General features: G+C 45.4%; 1 protein-coding gene across 2 annotated transcripts in view; it reads left to right on the forward strand.

Annotated features, from left to right (window-relative positions):
• LOC108699168 (synaptotagmin-11) overlaps positions 1–20,500 on the forward strand; it is a 25,489-nt gene extending 4,989 nt beyond the window's left edge. The window contains exons 2-4 of one of the 2 annotated variants that reach the window (XM_041573869.1): positions 10,825–11,648; positions 14,096–14,219; positions 15,346–20,500. In XM_041573869.1, coding sequence (XP_041429803.1) covers positions 10,825–11,648; positions 14,096–14,219; positions 15,346–15,656 — 1,259 coding nt within the window. In that variant the 3' untranslated portion in view covers positions 15,657–20,500. The remainder of the gene's footprint in view (positions 1–10,824; positions 11,649–14,095; positions 14,220–15,345) is intronic. The other variant, XM_041573870.1, reaches the window with a different exon arrangement.
• The last annotated feature ends 620 nt before the right edge of the window (positions 20,501–21,120 follow it).

The following is a 21,120-nucleotide window of genomic DNA, read 5'->3' on the forward strand; positions in this document are numbered from 1 at the left end:
AGTATCAGAGATAATGGGGGGACAGTCAGTACATTGTGTAGTATGAGAGATTAATGGGGGGGCGGACAGTCAGTACATTTGTGAGAACTGAGAGATAATTGGGGGGGGCGACATCAGTACATTGTGAAGTAATCAGAGATAATGGGTGGACAGTCAGTACATTGTGAGTAATGAGAGATAATGGGGGGGGACAGTCAGTAGTACATTGTGAGTTATGAGGATAATTGGTGGCGGGGACATTCAGTACATTATGTGAAGTAATGAGAGATTTTAATGGGGGCGGGACAGTCAGTACATTGTGCAGTTATAGAGATTAATGGGGGGACAGCAGTACATTGTGAGTAATGGAGAGATAATGGAGGGGGGGGACAGTTCCAGTACATTGGTGCAAAGTAATGAGAGATTAATGGGGGGGACAGTCAGTTACATTGTGAAGTAATGAGATTAATGGGGGGGCAGTTCAGTACATTGTGAGTAATGAGAGATAATGGGGGGGGACAGTCAGTACATTGTGAAGAATTGAGAGTAATGGGGACAGTCAGTACATTGTGAGTAACTGAGAGATAATGGGAGGGGGAAGTCAGTACATGGAGTAATAGAGATAATGGGGGACAGTCAAGTACCAATTGTGAGTAATGAGAGATAATGGGGAGACAGTCAGTACATTGTGAGTAATGAGAGATAATGGGGGGGACAGTCAGTACAGTGAGTAATGAGAGATAATGGGGGGGACAGTCAAGTACATTTGAGTAATAGAGATAAGGGTGGAACAGTCGTACATTGTGAAAGTAATGAGAGATAATGGGGGGGACAGTCGAGTACATTGTGAAGTAATGAGAGATAATGGGGGAACAGTCAGTACATTGTGAGTAATGGAGAGATAATGGGGGGAACAGGTCAGTACTGTGAGTGAGGTAATTGAGATATAATGGGGGGACAGTCAGTACTTGTGAAAGTAATGAGAGATAATGGGGGGGACAGTCCATAATTGTGAGTAATGAGAGATAATGGGGGGGACAGTCAGTACATGGTGAAGTAATGGAGAGATAAATGGGGGGAACAAGTCAGTACATGTGAAGTAATGAGACGATAATGGGGGGGACAGTCAGTACATTGTGGAGTAATGAGAGATAATGGGGACAGTCAGTACATTGATGAGTAATGAGAGATAATGGGGGACAGTCAGTACATTGAGTAATGAGAGATAATGGGGGGGACAGGCAGTACATTGTGAGTATGAGAGCGATAATGGGGGGGACAGTCAGACATTGTGAGTACATGAGATATAATGGGGGGACAGTCAGTACATTGTGAGTAATTGAGAATAAGTCTGAGGACAGACGTTTCACGTACCATTGTGAGCACGTAATGCAGACTGATTAATGGGCGGGAGACAGTCACTCAGTTACATAAGTGAAAGTAATGGAGATACAATGGGACCCCGGGATCCAGTTCACACGTACTATTCGTGAGCTAATGGCGCCGCGGGACCCCAGCTCACGCCCACATACACTTCGGCAGTAATGATCGAAAAGACTAATGCGGGCCGCCGGACAGTACAAGTTACATTGTGCCAGTAATTCGAGAGAGTAATGGGGGGGACAGTCCAAGTACATTGGGGGTAATGAAGAGAAATCGGGGGGGGACAGTCAGTACATTGTGGGCGTTTAATGACGAGCATAATGGGGGGCGGACAGTCAGTACATTGTGAGCTAATTGAAGATAATGGCCTGGGGGACAGTCAGTACATTGTGAGTAATGAACGATATAATGGGGGGACCAGTCAGTACATTGTGCACAACGTAATGAGAGATAATGGGCACGGGACAGTCAGTACATTTGTGAAGTAATGAGCAGATAATGGGGGGACAGTCAGCTACATTGTGAGTAATGAGAGAATAAGGGGGGACAGTCAGTACATTGTGGTAATGAGAGATAATTGGGGGGACAGTCATACATTGTGGAGTAATGAGAAGATAGATGGGGGACATTCAGTACATTGTGATAATGAGGATAATGGGAGGGACAGTCAGTACATTGTGAAGTAATGAGAGATAATGGGGGGGACAGTCAGTACATGTGAGTAATGCAGAGATTCAATGGGTGGGGACAGTCAGTACATTGTGAGTAATGAGGAGTAATGGGGAGGACAGTCAGTACATTGTGAGATAATGAGAGATAATGGGGGGGGACAGTCCCATACATTGTGAGTAATGAGAGATATGGGGCCCGGGACATTCAGTACATGCTGAGTAATGAAGAGAAATGGTACAGGGGACAGTCGTACATTGTGAGTAAATGAGAGATTAATGGAGGGGGAAGTCAGTACATTGGGACAGTAATGAGAGATAATGGGGGGGGACATCCTAAGTACATTGTGGAATGAGAAGATAATGGGGGACAGTCAGTACATTGTGATGGTAATGAGAGATTAATGGGCGGGGACAGTCAGTACATTCGTAAGAGTAGAGTGAGAGACTACATGGGGGGGGCAGTCAGTACATTGTGGGTAATGAGAGAGATAATGGGGGAAGGGGACAAGTCAGAACCACTGTGAGTAATGCGAGAAGATAATGGGGACAGTCAGTACATTGTGAAGTGATGAGGAGATTAATGGGGGACAGTCAGTACATTGTGAAGCATACAAATGAGAGATAATGCGGGACCAGTCAGTACATTGGTGAGTATGAGAGATAATGGGGGACAGGTCGTACATTGTGAGTAATGAGAGATAATGGGGGGGACAGGTCAGTACATGTGGTAATGAGAGCAATTAAATGGGGAGGGCAGTCAGTACATTGTGATTATATGAGAGATAATGGGGGGGACAGTCCAGTACATTGTGATAATGAGATAATGGGGGGTGACAGTCAGTACATTGTGAGGTAAATGAGAGATAATGGGGCGGGACCAGCAGGACATGTGCAGTAAATGGAGGAGGATAATGGGGGCAGGGGGCAGTCAGTACATTGTGAGTAATCGAGAGATAATGGGGGGGGCAGTCAGTAATTGTGAGTAATGAGACTATAAATGGGTATATCGAGGGACAGTCAGACATTGGCAGTACATGAGAGATAATGAGCGGGCCAGGGGACAGTCAAGGATACGATTGTGATCATATAAGAAGATCAATGGGGGGGGCATCAGATCAGTGATCATTCGATAGAGTAATGAGCGAGATACATGGGGGGGGATCAGTCAGTACATTGTGAGTAAATGAGAGGATTATGGGGGGACAGTCAGTTACATTGTGAAGTAATGAGAGATAATGGACATGGAGGGGACAGTCATACATTGTGAGTAATGAGAGATAATGGGGGGGGACATTCAGTACATTGTGCGAGTAACTGAGAGATACATGGGGGACAGTCAGTACCATTGTGAGTAATGAGAGATAATGGGGGGGGACAGTCAGTACATTGTGCAGTAATGAGAGATAATGGGGGGGCAGTCAGTACATTGTGAGTAATAGAAGGAATTGGGGGGGGGCAGTCAGATACATTGTGAGTAATGAGAGATAATGGGGGACATTCAGTACATTGTGAAGTAATGAGAAGATAATGGGGGGACAGTCAGTTACATTGTGAGTAATGAGAATTTAAATGGGGGACAGTCCAGTAACTTGTGAGTAATGGAATAATGGGGGGGACAGTCAGTACATTGTGAAGTAATGAGAAGATAATGGGGGGGGCAGTCAGTACATTGTGAGTAATGAGAGATTCAATGGGGGGGACAGTCTAGTACATTGTGAGTACATGAGATGATTAATGGGGGGGGGACCAGTCAGTAACATTGTGAGTAATGAGAGATAATGGGGCGGGACAGTCAGTACCATTTGAGTAATGAGAAATAAAAATGGGGGGGCAGTCAGTACATTGTGAGTAATGAGAGATAATAGGGGCGGGGAACAGTCAGTACATTGTGAGTAATGGAGAGATAATGGGGGGACAGTCAGTACATTGTGAGTAATGAGAGATAATGGGGGGGACAGTCAGTACATTGTGAGGGTAATGAGAGATAATGGGGGGGACAGTCAGTACATTGTGAGTAATGAGAGATAATCGGGGGGGGGACAGTCATACAATTGCTGAGTAATGAGAGCATAATTGGGGGAGGGCAGTCTAGTACCATTGTGAAAACGTAATCCGAACGAAGATACATGGGGGGGGACAGTCAGACATTGTGAGTAATGAAGAGATAAATGGGGGGGACAGTCAGTACTGTGAGGTAATGAGAGATAATGAGGGGGGGGACAAGTCAGTACATTGTGAGTAATGAGAGATAATGAAGGGGGGGCAGTCAGTACATTGTGAGTAATGAGAAGGGTGATTAATGGGGGACAGTCCAGTACATTGTGAGTAAAGTAATGGAGATAATGGGGGGCAGTCAGGTACATTGTGAGTAATGAGAGATAAATGGGGGGACGTCAGTCCATTGTAGTAATGAGAGATAATGGGGGGGACAGTCAGTACATTTGTTGGGGTAAGAGAAGATAATGAAGGGGGGGGCAGTCAGTACATTGTGAGTAAAATGAGAGAAATGAGGGGGGACAGTCAGTACATTGTGAGTAATGAGAGATAATGAGGGGGGGGGACAGTCAGTACATGTGCAGTAATGAGAAGATAATGAGCGGGCGGGTTGGACAGTCAGTACATTGTGAGTAATGAGAGATAATGAGGGGGGGACAGTCAGTACATTGTGAGTAATTGAGAAATAATAGGGGGGACAGTCAGTACATTGTTGAGTAATGAGAGATAATGGGGGGGACAGTCAGACATTGTGATAAGAGAGATAATGAGGGGGGGGACAGTCAGTACATTGTGGAGTAATGAGAGATAAATGGGGGGCAGTCAGTACATTGTGCCGTAATGAGAGGATAATGGGGGGACAGTCAGTACAATTGTGAGTAATGAGAGATAATGGGGGGGACAGTCAGTTCATTGTGAGTAATGAGAGATAATGAGGGGGAAAGTCAGAATTTGAGTAATATGGAGAGATAATGGGGGTGGGGGAACAGGTCAGTACATGTGAGTAATGGAGAGATAATGGGGGCGGGACAGTCAGTTTAACATTGTGAGTCAGTAATGGAGAAGATAAATGGGGGGGGACAGTCAGTACATTGTGAGTAATGAGAGATAATGGGGCGGGGACAGTCCAGTACATTGTGATAGTAATGAGAGATAATGGGGGGGACAGTCAGTACATTGTGAGTAATGAGAGATAATGGGGGGGGACAGTCAGTACATTGTGAGTAATGAGAGATAATGGGGGGGACAGTCAGTACATTGTGAGTAATGAGAGATAATGGGGGGGCAGTCAGTACATTGTGAGTAATGAGAGATAATGGGGGGGGACAGTCAGTACATTGTGAGTAATGAGAGATAATGGGGGGACAGTCAGTACATTGTGAGTAATGAGAGATAATGGGGGGGACAGTCAGTACATTGTGAGTAATGAGAGATAATGGGGGGGACAGTCAGTACATTGTGAGTAATGAGAGATAATGGGGGGGGGACAGTCAGTACATTGTGAGTAATGAGAGATAATGGGGGGGGCAGTCAGTACATTGTGAGTAATGAGAGATAATGGGGGGGGACAGTCAGTACATTGTGAGTAATGAGAGATAATGGGGGGGACAGTCAGTACATTGTGAGTAATGAGAGATAATGGGGGGGGACAGTCAGTACATTGTGAGTAATGAGAGATAATGGGGGGGGCAGTCAGTACATTGTGAGTAATGAGAGATTAAGGGGGGACAGTCAGTACATTGTGAGTAATAATGGAGATAATGGGGGGGCAGTCAGTACATTGTGAGTAATGAGAGATAATGGGGGGGACAGTCAGTACATTGTGAGTAATGAGAGATAATGGGGGGGGCAGTCAGTACATTGTGAATAATGAGAGATAATGGGGGGGACAGTCAGTACATTGTGAGTAATGAGAGATAATGGGGGGGCAGTCTAGTACATTGTGAGTAATGAGAGATAATGGGGGGGGCAGTCAGTACATTTGAATAATGAGAGATAATGGGGGAGGGGACAGTCAGGTACATTGTGAGTAATGAGAGGATAATGGGGTGGGACAGTCAGTACATTGTGAGTAATGAGAGATTAATGGGGGGGGCAGTCAGTACATTGTGAATAATGAGAGATAATGGGGGGACAGTCAGTACATTGTGAATAATGAGAGATAATGGGGGGGACAGTCAGTACATTGTGAGTAATGAGAGATAATAGGGGGGACAGTCAGTACATTGTGAGTAATGAGAGATAATGGGGGGGCAGTCAGCTACATGTGAGTAATGAGAGATAATGGGGGGGGGCAGTCAGGTACATTGTGGGTAATGAGAGATAATGGGGGGGGACAGTCAGTACATTGTGAGTTATGAGAGATAATGGGGGGGGACAGTGAGTACATTGTGAGTAATCAGAGATAATGGGGGGGACAGTCAGTACATTGTGAGTAATGAGAGATAATGGGGGGGGACAGTCAGTACATTGTGAGTAATGAGAGATAATGGGGGGGGCAGTCCAGTACATTGTGAGTAATGAGAGATATGGGGGGGACAGTCAGTACATTATGAGTAATGAGAGATAATTGGGGGGCAGTCAGTACATTGTGGGGTAATGAGAGGATAATGGGGGGGACAGTCAGTACATTGTGAGTAATGGAGAGATAATGGGGGGGGGCAGTCAGTACATTGTGGGTAATGAGAGATAATAGGGGGGACAGTCAGTACATGTGAGTAATGAGAGATAATGGGGGGGGACAGTCAGTACATTGTGGAGTAATGAGAGATAATGGGGGGGGACAGTCAGTACATTGTGAGTAATGAGAGATAATGGGGGGGCGACAGTCAGTACATTGTGAGTAATGAGAGATAATGGGGGGACAGTCAGTACATTGTGAGTTATGAGAGATAATGGGGGGGGGACAGTCAGTACATTGTGAGTAATGAGAGATAATGGGGGGGACAGTCAGTACATTGTGAGTAATGAGAGATAATGGGGGGACAGTCAGTACATTGTGAGTAATGAGAGATAATGGGGGGACAGTCAGTTACATTGTGAGTAATGAGAGATAATGGGGGGGGGACAGTCCAGTACATTGTGAGTAATGAGAGATAATGGGGGGGGACAGTCAGTACATTGTGAGTAATGAGAGATAATGGGAGGGGACAGTCCGAGTACATTGTGAGTAATGAGAGATAATGGGGGGACAGTTCAGTACATTGTGAGTAATGAGAGATAATGGGGGGGCAGTCAGTACATTGTGAGTAATGAGAGATAATGGGGGGGGACAGTCAGTACATTGTGAGTAATGAGAGATAATGGGGGGGGCAGTCAGTACATTGTGAGTAATAGAGATAATGGGGGGACAGTCAGTACATTGTGAGTAATGAGAGATAATGGGGGGGACAGTCAGTACATGTGAGTAATGAGAGATAATGGGGGACAGTCAGTACATTGTGAGTAATGAGAGATAATGGGGGGGCAGTCAGTACATTGTGAGTAATGAGAGATAATGGGGGGACAGTCAGTACATCTGTGAGTAATGAGAGATAATGGGGGGGGCAGTCAGTACATTGTGAGTAATGAGAGATAATGGGGGGGTCAATCAGTACATTGTGGGTAATGAGAGGGGGGGTATCAGTCAGTGACATACATATACACAATACATAGAGTAGTGGGGGCAGTTAGTAGAGTATCAGTCCTCCCACACAGACTGTATATGTAGAGTAACAGGTACCAGGGTAACATCACGTCCTACAGTAACTGACACTGAATAAACTCTGACATTACATGTGATTGGCTCTACTGAGAGACTTCATGTGATTGGCTCTGAGCTTGTGTCTGACCCTAACTCCACTGATTTGGCACCTCCATCCCCTCCAAACACAGGAGCAGAGATATAACCATCAGTAAAGGAAGGGCACCTGCTCTGGACCCTTGTCACATGTATTCTGTCTCTTTGTTTATGGGGGGGCTTCTCTGTGTCTCATTTACTGCTGTCACTTCACATACTGTGTAGCCTCATATCACTTTCAGTAGTGTCACATTTTTACTAACCCATTCTCCGTATTCCTGCCGCTCCCTAACCCGTTTACTAATCCATTCTCCGTATTCCTTCTGCTCCCTAACCCGTTTACTTACCCATTCTCCGTATTCCTGCTGCTGCCCAACCCGTTTACTAACCCACTCTCCATATTCCTGCTGCTCGCTAACCCGTTTACTAACCCATTCTCCGTATTCCTGCTGCTCCCTAACCCGTTTACTAACCCATTCTCCGTATTCCTGCTGCTGCCTAACCAGTTTACTAACCCATTCTCCTTATTCCTGCTGCTGCCTAACCCGTTTACTAACCCATTCTCCATATTCCTGCTGCTGCCTAACCCATTTACTAACCCATTCTCCGTATTCCTGCTGCTCCCTAACCCGTTTACTAACCCATTCTCCGTATTCCTGCTGCTCCCTAACCTGTTTACTAAACCCTTCTCCATATTCCTGCTGCTCCCTAACCCGTATACTAAACCCTTCTCCATATTCCTGCTGCTCCCTAACCCGTTTACTTACCCATTCTCCGTATTCCTGCTGCTCCCTAACCCATTTACTAACACATTCTCCATATTCCTGCTGCTCCCTAACCCGTTTACTAACCCATTCTCCGTATTCCTGATGCTGCCCAACCCGTTTACTAACCCATTCTCCGTATTCCTGCTGCTCCCTTACCCGTTTACTAACCCATTCTCTGTATTCCTGCTGCTCCCTAACCCGTTTACTAACCCATTCTCTGTATTCCTGCTGCTCCCTAACCCGTTTACTAACCCATTCTCTGTATTCCTGCTGCTCCCTAACCCGTTTACTAAACCCTTCTCCATATTCCTGCTGCTCCCTAACCCGTTTACTAACCCATTCTCTGTATTCCTGCTGCTCCCTAACCCGTTTACTAACCCATTCTCTGTATTCCTGCTGCTCCCTAACCCGTTTACTGACCCATTCTCTGTATTCCTGCTGCTCCCTAACCCGTTTACTAACCCATTCTCTGTATTCCTGCCGCTCCCTAACCCGTTTACTAAACCCTTCTCCATATTCCTGCTGCTCCCTAACCCGTTTACTAACCCATTCTCCGTATTCCTGCCGCTGCCTAACCCGTTTACTAAACCCTTCTCCATATTCCTGCTGCTCCCTAACCCGTTTACTAACCCATTCTCCCTATTCCTGCAGCTCCCTAACCCGTTTACTAAACCCTTCTCCATATTCCTGCTGCTCCCTAACCCGTTTACTAACCCATTCTCCGTATTCCTGCCGCTCCCTAACCCGTTTACTAAACCCTTCTCCATATTCCTGCTGCTCCCTAACCTGTTTACTAACCCATTCTCTGTATTCCTGCTGCTCCCTAACCCGTTTACTAACCCATTCTCCGTATTCCTGCTGCTGCCTAACCCGTTTACTAACCCATTCTCCGTATTCCTGCCGCTCCCTAACCCGTTTACTAAACCCTTCTCTATATTCCTGCTGCTCCCTAACCCGTTTACTAACCCATTCTCTGTATTCCTGCTGCTCCATAACCCGTTTACTAACCCATTCTCTGTATTCCTGCTGCTCCCTAACCCGTTTACTGACCCATTCTCTGTATTCCTGCTGCTCCCTAACCCGTTTACTAACCCATTCTCTGTATTCCTGACGCTCCCTAACCCGTTTACTAAACCCTTCTCCATATTCCTGCTGCTCCCTAACCCGTTTACTAACCCATTCTCCGTATTCCTGCTGCTCCCTAACCCGTTTACTAACCCATTCTCCGTATTCCTGCTGCTTCCTAACCCGTTTACTAACCCATTCTCCGTATTCCTGCCGCTCCCTAACCCGTTTACTAAACCCTTCTCCATATTCCTGCTGCTCCCTAACCCGTTTACTAACCCATTCTCTGTATTCCTGCTGCTCCCTAACCCGTTTACTAACCCATTCTCTGTATTCCTGCTGCTCCCTAACCCGTTTACTAACCCATTCTCCCTATTCCTGCTGCTGCCTAACCCGTTTACTAACCCCTTCTCCATATTCCTGCTGCTCCCTAACCCGTTTACTAACCCATTCTCCGTATTTCTGCTGCTGCCTAACCCGTTTACTAACCCATTCTCCGTATTCCTGCCGCTCCCTAACCCGTTTACTAAACCCTTCTCCATATTCCTGCTGCTCCCTAACCCGTTTACTAACCCATTCTCCCTATTCCTGCTGCTGCCTAACCCGTTTACTAACCCCTTCTCCATATTCCTGCTGCTCCCTAACCCGTTTACTAACCCATTCTCTGTATTCCTGCTGCTCCCTAACCCGTTTACTAACCCATTCTCTGTATTCCTGCTGCTCCCTAACCCGTTTACTAACCCATTCTCTGTATTCCTGCTGCTCCCTAACCCGTTTACTAACCCCTTCTCCATATTCCTGCCGCTCCCTAACCCGTTTACTAAACCCTTCTCCATATTCCTGCTGCTCCCTAACCCGTTTACTAACCCATTCTCCCTATTCCTGCTGCTCCCTAACCCGTTTACTAACCCATTCTCTGTATTCCTGCTGCTCCCTAACCCGTTTACTAACCCATTCTCTGTATTCCTGCTGCTCCCTAACCCGTTTACTAACCCATTCTCCCTATTCCTGCTGCTGCCTAACTCGTTTACTAACCCATTCTCCGTATTCCTGCCATTCTCACACACCTAGAAGCCGGTGCCTTTGCAATAGACAGCAGCTTGTGGCACAGCTCCATGCCAGCTCCGTGCCAGATTCATGTAAGTGCCCAGTTTCCCTCCATGCTGATACCTTCTCCATTTCACAGATATATCTCCAGTAGCAGCTGGGTTTGTCGGAGCTGCTGTTCTGGTGGTCTCCGTCTCAGTGACGGTCTTCATCTGGACTTGTTGCCATCACCAGGCACAGAAGAAACTGAAGAACCCACCGTACAAGTTCATACATATGCTCAAGGGCATCAGTATCTATCCCGAGTCACTGAGCAACAAAAAGAAAAGCGTTAGCATCCAGCGAGACAAACCCCCTTCCGAGAGCGATGCTGCCCAGAATAACCTGGTGAGTGACCATGGAGAGGCTGGTTTGGTGAGGTCTGAGAAGGGTCTGAATGGGCTGGTCACTGCCACCTGCACAGACCATCTGCCTATTAATCTACATTATGGGGTTGAATTCAGCCCAGGGCAGAGCCTGACTTCCAGCGGCAGCAAATCTTCATCCCCATCATCTCCAGAAGCCGATGCTACCCTTGGCTCTCTCAGTCTCTCTGTGGATTATAATTTTCCCAAGAAAGCCCTGGTGGTCACCATCCAAGAGGCTCATGGTCTCCCTGTTATGGATGAGCAATCTCAGTGCTCCGACCCATTCATTAAGATGACCATACTGCCAGACAAGAAGCATCGCGTCAAGACCCGGGTCCTTCGCAAGACCCTTGACCCAGTGTTTGATGAGACCTTCACTTTTTATGGTATCCCATACAGTCAGCTCCAGGACCTGGTACTTCACTTTCTCGTTCTGAGCTTTGATCGCTTTTCTCGCGATGATGTCATTGGGGAGGTTTTGGTTCCTCTTGCAGGGGTGGACCCCAGCACTGGCAAAGTACAAATTACCAGAGATGTCATCAAGAGAAACTTTCAGGTAGGTACCACAACTAGCCCAGCTTGTTATGGTCATCTGAATTGTTATGGAACCTACTTTGGGACTCGGGGACATTCTCAATGGCAGGTCTGTGTACCACCCCAGAGCTAGAATCAAACAAGGGACCAGCAACTAGAATCAAAGGATCAGATACAAACCCAAACAGACCAGAACTAGAATCAGACAAGGGACCAGGTACCAACCCAAACAGACCAGAACTAGAATCAAAGGATCAGATAGAAACCCAAACAGACCCGAACTAGAATCAAACAAAGGACTAGGTACCAACCCAACCCAAACAGACCAGAACTAGAATCAGGCAAGGGACCAGGTACCAACCCAAAAGGGACAGTACAGAGCTAGAAACACACAGTAGGAATCAATTCCCAAATAGAAGATCTAAAATCCCAGATGAGGAAAAGGAAGCAACATTCTTGGAGTTTTTGGAGGATCAGGTTTGAGTCATTAATAAATAATATTTTATTTTATGAGAAAACTGTGTCTGCTCCAGTGTTAGACTCTGAGGATAAAGTGAATATCCCAATATTTAGTGTTAAAAGTGTCATGAAAATTCATTACAATCTCACTGTCTGATACTCCCTTCTTGCACTGATACACCCGGCACCCTTTTTGTGACTGTTTTGGCTTAGAGAAATGTAGGAGAACATTATATAGGGGGATTATCTGTAATCGCCTCACAAGTACCGAACACTTTCACTTGTCTGCCCTGTTTAATAGCAAAACACATATTTCCCTGCTGTGTCGGTCTCTCTAGAATTGGAATTGGCTATTTTCCTGGTGTGTCTTTGTCTCCCTGGAATTGGCTATTTTCTTGGTGTGTCTGTCTCTCTAGAATTGGGTATTTGCCTTGAGTTTCTCCGTCTCACTGGAATTGGTTATTTTCCTGGTGTGTCTTTTTCTCCCCAGAATTGGTTATTTTCCCGGTGTGTCTTTGTCTCCCTGGGATAGAGTATTTTCCCGGTGTTTGTGTGTCTCCCGGGATTGGTAAATATCTGATCCGGCTGAAAGATAAATAAATGTCAGGAAGTTAATCTGGAGACCATTGCGCTGATGTACCACAAGGTTCTCCAGGGCCCATCCATTGTCTCATAGAAGTAACTCTAACCAGATAATATTTTCCAGGCAGATATTAGGCCTTTTATAACCATCTGCTTTTATTTGGTGCCACTTCTGCCTGTAAGTGCCGAGGAACAGCTAATTCGAGGAGGAGATAATAATAATAATAAGCTCCTTGAGTGACGCCCAGGGGAAATACAAAAACACTGGGATGTTTGGCCAGTCTTGTACTTGTTTCTATGTATTTCTACAGCAAAGAGTATGTGCAGAGATCTTTTGTGTAGCACCTTGTATGTTCTAACTCCTGCTGTACAGCTCTGTGTGTACTTACTCCTGTTGTACAACCCTGTGTATGCTCTAACTCTGTGTGTACTTACTCCTGCTGCACAGGTCTGTGTATGTTCTCACTCCTGTTGTACAGCTGTGTATCATCTTACTCCTGCTGTTCAACGCTGTGTGTACTTACTCCTGAAGTACAGCTGTGTTCTTACTCCTGCTGTACAGCTCTGTATATGTACTTACTCCTGCTGTACAGCGTTGTGTATGTTCTCACTGCTGCTGTACAACGCGGTTGTATGTACTTACTCCTGCTGTACAGCTCTGTATATGTACTTACTCCTGCTGTACAGCGTTGTGTATGTTCTCACTGCTGCTGTACAGCGCTGTGTATGTTCTCACTGCTGCTGTACAGCGCTGTGTATGTTCTCACTGCTGCTGTACAGCGCTGTGTATGTTCTCACTGCTGCTGTACAGCATTGTGTATGTTCTCACTGCTGCTGTACAGCGCTGTGTATGTTCTCACTGCTGCTGTACAGCGCTGTGTATGTTCTCACTGCTGCTGTACAGCGCTGTGTATGTTCTCACTGCTGCTGTACAGCGCTGTGTATGTTCTCACTGCTGCTGTACAGCGCTGTGTATGTTCTCACTGCTGCTGTACAGCATTGTGTATGTTCTCACTGCTGCTGTACAGCGCTGTGTATGTTCTTACTCCTGCTGTACAACGCGGTGTATGTACTTACTCCTGCTGTACAGCATTGTGTATGTTCTCACTGCTGCTGTACAGCACTGTGTATGTTCTCACTGCTGCTGTACAGCGCTGTGTATGTTCTTACTCCTGCTGTACAACGCGGTGTATGTACTTACTCCTGCTGTACAGCATTGTGTATGTTCTCACTGCTGCTGTACAACGCTGTGTATGTTCTTACTCGTGCTTACAAGGCTGTGTATGTTCTTACTGCTGCTGTACAGTGCTGTGTATGTACTTACTGCTATTGTAGTTAGAAAGTAGCTGTGGGGCAGAGACAGATTGGAGTATATAAAATAAAGGGCAATAAGAATTGTAACTACTGGTATCTCTTGTCCCCCCACAGAAATGCCTGAGTCGGGGGGAGCTGCAGGTGTCCCTCTCTTACCATCCGGTGGCCCAGAGAATGACCGTGGTGGTGCTGAAAGCCAAACACCTGCCCAGAATGGACATCACCGGCCTCTCAGGTAGCAGCTATTTCTCTGGCCCCCCATAAATCAAACTCACACATCTGTCATGTGACCTGAATTCTCCCCCCCAGGAGCAGATTTAAAAAACTCATAAAAACTTGAATGTTTTGAATATGAGATTATTTAGTTGAAAACGCAAATCTTGAGAAGTCAATTGTATTGAAACATGGAGAAACGAGTCAACAGCAGCGAAATCCCATTCCACCGATAATTCTCTGTGACATCTCGAAATCTCACAGGTCAGGTTTGCTCATGTAACTCCCATCAACTTCTACACAAACTCGCCGGCTTGTGTTTTTTGCACTTAATTAAAATCAAAAATTGGTGTTTGGGCTGCTTTGCACCTACTAGTGCTACACCCTGCACCTCGTGCCACAAGGGCTCCTGTGTTTTGGCCTTCATTGAATCCCAACAGTGAATCACTCAAAACCCCTTCCTATGCTAATGGTGAAATCTCCTTTCCTCCCCACCAATGAATTCCCCTCTCTTGGTAGGGAATCCCATAACCTGACTGTCCTTACAGTAAAGAACCCCTTCCTATGCTGATGGTAAGATCTCCTTTCCTCCCCACCAATGAATCACTCATTCCCCCTCTCTTGGTAGGGAATCCCATAACCTGACTGTCCTTACAGTAAAGAACCCCTTCCTATGCTGATGGTGAGATCTCCTTTCCTCCCCACCAATGAATCACTCATTCCCCCTCTCTTGGTAGGGAATCCCATAACCTGACTGTCCTTTACAGTAAAGAACCCCTTCCTATGCTGATGGTGAGATCTCCTTTCCTCCCCACCAATGAATCACTCATTCCCCCTCTCTTGGTAGGGAATCCCATAACCTGACTGTCCTTACAGTAAAGAACCCCTTCCTATGCTGATGGTGAGATCTCCTTTCCTCCCCACCAATGAATCACTCATTCCCCCTCTCTTTGTATGGAATCCCATAACCTGACTGCCCTTTTAGTACAGAACCCCGTTCTTTGCTGATGGTGAAAAATCGCCTTTCCCTCCATTGCCATGGCTTTGTTGCTATAATTTCTGCCACATGGATGTCTTTATTACGATTTATCATTTCCCTGATAGAAAATGCTGAATAGTTTAATTTGGGAGCCTCTCTTGTTCCCTTACAGACCCGTACGTCAAGGTGAACGTGTACTACAGCAGGAAGCGCATTGCCAAGAAGAAGACGCATGTTAAGAAGTGTACGATGAATCCCGTCTTTAACGAGTCCTTTATCTATGACATCCCCGCCGATCTGCTTCCAGACATCAGCATTGAGTTCCTTGTCATCGACTTTGACCGCACCATTAAGAATCAGGTGATCGGCCGGGTGATTTTAGGCGCTCACAGTGTTACCGTCAGCGGAGTGGAACACTGGCGGGAGGTCTGTGAGAAGCCAAGGAAGCCAACAGCCAAGTGGCATTGCCTGAGCGAGTACTAAGGGGCTCTTCTTGGGACCGTTTGGGTGTATCACATGGAGAGTGGGCTGGAAGGGCTGAAGCCAGTGCGGCAGAAAAGGTCCATTTTGTGTTTCCTCGTATAACCCCACCAGTGACCAGGGCACCTTTCCACGACTGGAGGTTGGCCCATTGCAGATGGTGTACACCTCGTATTAGTGCTAGATGACACTTTTTTATAGGCAGTTGGCTCTTACAATAACAAGCAGGACATTCTAACCCTAAATATTTACTAATCTCTACGTATGTATTCCTATTCAGGACTATACTCAATTGCATGTTTACCACACACTGGCCTTCTCAACCCCTTCTAGAAGTCCATATTGATCCTTATTAGCCCTGCACATGTTAGGCGCGCTGTGTGGCTTCCTAGAGAGCACATTGCTGGGGCCGCTGGAAGTCGATAGCAAACGGATCTGCTTCTCACTGTTGTACAGGGTGGCATTGGTACTCATCGAGCCTGTATATTACACAGCATTGTATGTGCTTGTGCTCCTTTCTGCCTTGGACCAGCTCATATGTATATTATATGGGACACTAATCCGTGGATACTTTACAGTTCATAAGCTGCATCTCCATATTGCAAACGTAATATTCCTCAATTTCTCAGTCACCCGTAGCAATAATGTGTAGCCCCTCATTCTAAGCACTGTACTCCCATGAAGTCCTTGGACATGGTGAGGCTGTGGCAGTGTTCATACAGGGAATACATGGTTTCACAGGCTTTCCTAGTTCCCATTAGCTCTGTTTGCCTTTCAGCTCCCAGTCAAGCCGTGTTTATATGTGCAATATTTTCTCTTGCCTGCGTAATATACATTATACAATTATACTCCCCAAAAGCAACATTATTATGCAATAGAACTGTATTCTAGTAACTAATGGTTTTAGGGGAGAAAAACTCCCAGCAGCCTCTGGCTTATTTATCTATAGTGATGCTGAGTATTGCTATTCTGAAGTAGTAAGATATGGGTCACACTTAAATGCCCCTATCCAAAATGCATCAGGTGCCAGAAACTCCGCAATTAATATATGTATTCTACTCCAAAAACACTATTTACCTACTACTCTTGTCTGTACTGAATCCAATAATATCTCATCTTAGAGCAAAGCTGGCAGCATTTTCTAGATGTGGCATTACCAGTGCTCTGCAATGTGGAAGAAGGATCCTCTACTCCCACAAATATTCCTTTTGACAAAGGAGAAAACTGTGCTTTGTTTTCATTGCACTCTGTGACTTCATTGTGTGCACCTGTCCTGGCTGCTCACTTTCACATGCTCTTTTCTATTTCTGCTCTACGTCTGTTTCTGCTTTTTGTTCAATGACTAAGCTTTGCACACTTTTTGCTCCATGAATGAATATTCTTGTTTTCTACTATGCTCGCTTCTAGGTTCTCCATGACCAAGCTCGCTTGTAGGTGCTCCGTGACCAAGCTCGTCTCTTGGTGTTCCATGACCGAGCTTGCTTCTTGGTGCTCCATGACCGAGCTTGCTTCTTGGTGCTCCATGACCGAGCTTGCTTCTTGGTGCTCCATGACCGAGCTCGCTTCTTGGTGCTCCATGACTGAGCTCGCCTCTTGGTGCTCCATGACCGAGCTCGCTTCTTGGTGCTCCATGACTGAGCTCGCCTCTTGGTGCTCCATGACCGAGCTCGCTTCTTGGTGCTCCATGACTGAGCTTGCTTCTTGATGCTCCGTGACCGAGCTCGCTTCTTGGTGCTCCGTGACCGAGCTCACTTCTTGGTGCTCCGTGACCAAGCTCGCTTCTTGATGCTCCGTGACCGAGCTCGCTTCTTGGTGCTCCGTGACCGAGCTCACTTCTTGGTGCTCCGTGACCAAGCTCGCTTCTTGGTGCTCTGTGACTTGCAATGATATGCTTCATTGTTTTTTTAATGGCTTTGTTCATCTCCAGGCCTATATTTGCTTTCTCATTGCTCTGCAAACTTTTTTTCCTCCACACTGGTCATCTCAAAGCTAGCCATACACGTGCAGATTTTGTCGCACGGTGAACGTTCGGATATCGATTGTATGTTTTAATACAACGATCTAAAACTAACATTCAGATTTAAATTGTAAGATTAAACTAAGAGAAATAGATATGATGTTGTTCTGGCCATTAATTATATCCTGGAAATAGTAGTGGTGGTCATTCATGCAAAGATATTATTATTATATATATATATATATACCTGTCCGATCGACTAAATGACTGATCAATATGGTATCAAAATTGTAGGGGCAATTATTCAGAGCCCACACATGGCCCAAAAAAGTGTATACAATAGTAGTGCCTGTATGGCCAGCTTAACCTTGTTCTGTAGCTAATCTTTATTCCCTCTGTCCTTTATGACTTACCTTTATTCTCTCTATCCTTTATGACTTACCTTTATTCCCTCTGTCCTTTATGACTTACCTTTATTCCCTCTGTCCTTTATGACTTACCTTTATTCTCTCTATCCTTTATGACTTACCTTTATTCCCTCTGTCCTTTATGACTTACCTTTATTCCCTCTGTCCTTTATGACTTACCTTTATTCTCTGTTCTTTATGACTTACCTTTATTCTCTGTTCTTTATGACTTACCTTTATTCTCTCTGTCCTTTATGACTTAACTTTATTCTCTCTGTTCTTTATGACTTACCTTTATTCTCTCTGTTCTTTATGACTTACCTTTATTCCCTCTGTCCTTTATGACTTACCTTTATTCCCTCTGTCCTTTATGACTTACCTTTATTCTCTCTATCCTTTATGATTTACCTTTATTCTCTCTATCCTTTATGACTTACCTTTATTCCCTCTGTCCTTTATGACTTACCTTTATTCTCTCTATCCTTTATGACTTACCTTTATTCCCTCTGTCCTTTATGACTTACCTTTATTCCCTCTGTCCTTTATGACTTACCTTTATTCTCTGTTCTTTATGACTTACCTTTATTCTCTCTGTTCTTTATGACTTACCTTTATTCTCTCTGTTCTTTATGACTTACCTTTATTCTCTCTGTTCTTTATGACTTACCTTTATTCCCTCTGTCCTTTATGACTTACCTTTATTCCCTCTGTCCTTTATGACTTACCTTTATTCCCTCTGTCCTTTATGACTTACCTTTATTCTCTCTGTCCTTTATGACTTAACTTTATTCTCTCTGTCCTTTATGACTTACCTTTATTCCCTCTGTCCTTTATGACTTACCTTTATTCTCTGTTCTTTATGACTTACCTTTATTCTCTCTGTCCTTTATGACTTACCTTTATTCCCTCTGTCCTTTATGACTTACCTTTATTCTCTGTTCTTTATGACTTACCTTTATTCTCTCTGTCCTTTATGACTTACCTTTATTCTCTCTGTCCTTTATGACTTACCTTTATTCTCTCTGTGCCCCATGGCTATTCTGTAGTCATGCCACGTACTGCTAGTTTCTGTGGTCAAGCTTTATTCAGTGCTGCATGGCTAAGCTCTGGCTTTTCTTTTTGCTTGATGCGCAAAGTGTATTGTGTTTGGCTTAGTCATTGCTGAGCTCTTTCTTTTCCACTCTAGGGTCTGTACCATGCGCAAGCCCTTCATTTTCCAATCAAGAGCCAGTGGGTTTGAGTTTTATTACCCAGGAGATGAGCATTCCTTCTCCAGTAAAAGATTATGTTTTCCTCTGCCTTTTCTTTGTGAGCTGATGAGCAACCATTTGTGATGGTGAATATAAAGTAGAAGAGGTCCATGCTTTACACTCACTTCTCTACGTCTATCTAATTGCCCCCTAGAGTGCCTGATACAATGCCGTTGGTCCAAAGCCTTTGTAAGTGGAAATAGAGTAAAATGATCCTTTTGGTCGGATATGTTATGGTGCAGCCTGATGAGAAGCACCTTTGTAAATGGAGTTTTCTTAGGGGTGGAGGCTTATTACCCAAAAAGGGATCAATGTAAGCACCTATGCAAGTGCAGGGGGCTGGGGTGAGTGAAATACAGATACATGAAAAAGAATAAAAATAAGATGAAAAATGCAGTCAGTTCCAAGTGACAAACTGATATTACAGTTAATTGCATAATAATTGTCACTGTCCCCCACTACAAAGTTTGTATAAAGTTGGGGGCCACCTTTCTGCACTGCCCTCAGTCCCTGCTTGTTTAATAGGCACCCTGTAAAAACATAGGAAATAATATGGGCCGTTTGTGCACTGTCCCCATGATAAACAACCCCACCCATCATCACCCAGGGAAGATCCGGTTTCCTCTGCACCAGGATTGTATTTCTAACCCTTATATCATTATCCACATGCTCCAATGTAACTGCTGCCCCCTCCCCAGGTCTCCGGGGTGCTGCTTATTAGGAAGAGCTGAGCGGGAGGCGGGGCTTCCCTGTTAGGATGAAGGGTTCCCCTGGGAATAAATGAAATAGAGAGAGATTAGTGCAGTTCACTAGGTAACGTGCAAGAGCTGCAGCTTGACTGGGCCGGGGACCACACATACATACACACACACATACATACATACATACATATATACATACACATACATACATACATACACATACAGACATACATACATACACACACACATACATGACATGGGGGTTGCAACATGCCGTGCGTTGTAGGATTCCTTTAGCAAAGTGCAATAGAAGAGCCCCTACAAAGTGCCACATGAGCAGACAGAAGACATGTCCCAGTGCCACTATATAGTCCATATAGTGACCAGTTGTAAGTGCACATGTGCCAGTCTGTGGGGTATGTACTATATGTGCTAGTGCCTTGCTGTTCACTAGAATATCTCATGAGAGCCTTTCAATGTGGAGTGTAACGCTGTACATTGTCACTAACACACCAATAAACATTCACTCCCACTGCCTCTCTACTTGCTTCTGTGGGGTTAATAGCCATGGCCTGGAACAAAGGGAGGCTTCATGGGCTGATGTCATGCTGGTGCATGCTGGGAGATTGCTGACCCATGGGGCCAATTAGCTCACTCTTTCCAGTTAACTATTAAAGGGCCGGAACATCTGCAGCACTTGGCTTTCTCCTGGCGGCCGTTGAGCAGGGTCTCTGTTCCATCTCTCAGGACCGGTGGGAAGAAGGGGCCTAAATGTGGAATAAGCTGCTCTAGAACAGTAAATAGGAAGCCATGAAAAAAGCAATGAATGACCAGAATAAGTGTAGAATAGTGCAGGTACACTTCAACACTCACACGAGACTTCCACTCCAGCATGGGAGTCTCACCCAGGGCCGTCGTCTCTTAAGAATTGTAAGTGACAAGTCACTTGTGGTAGAGACAATCCTGAGGAAGGTTTGAGCCGCAGCAAGTTGTGCCATGATTTTTTCTCATTGAGACGTCTGTACATTTGTCCAGGCTGCACATTCAGGTTGGAGTTGTAAGTAGGGCACGTGATACTGTATTTACCCTTACCCACTGGGCTATCACAGCCCCCCAGCCAGCCACCAAACTGCCATGTAACTCACATTTGGC

This window comes from Xenopus laevis, chromosome 8L, assembly GCF_017654675.1.
Source record: "Xenopus laevis strain J_2021 chromosome 8L, Xenopus_laevis_v10.1, whole genome shotgun sequence".
In the NCBI taxonomy this organism is placed as follows: Eukaryota; Metazoa; Chordata; class Amphibia; order Anura; family Pipidae; genus Xenopus; species Xenopus laevis.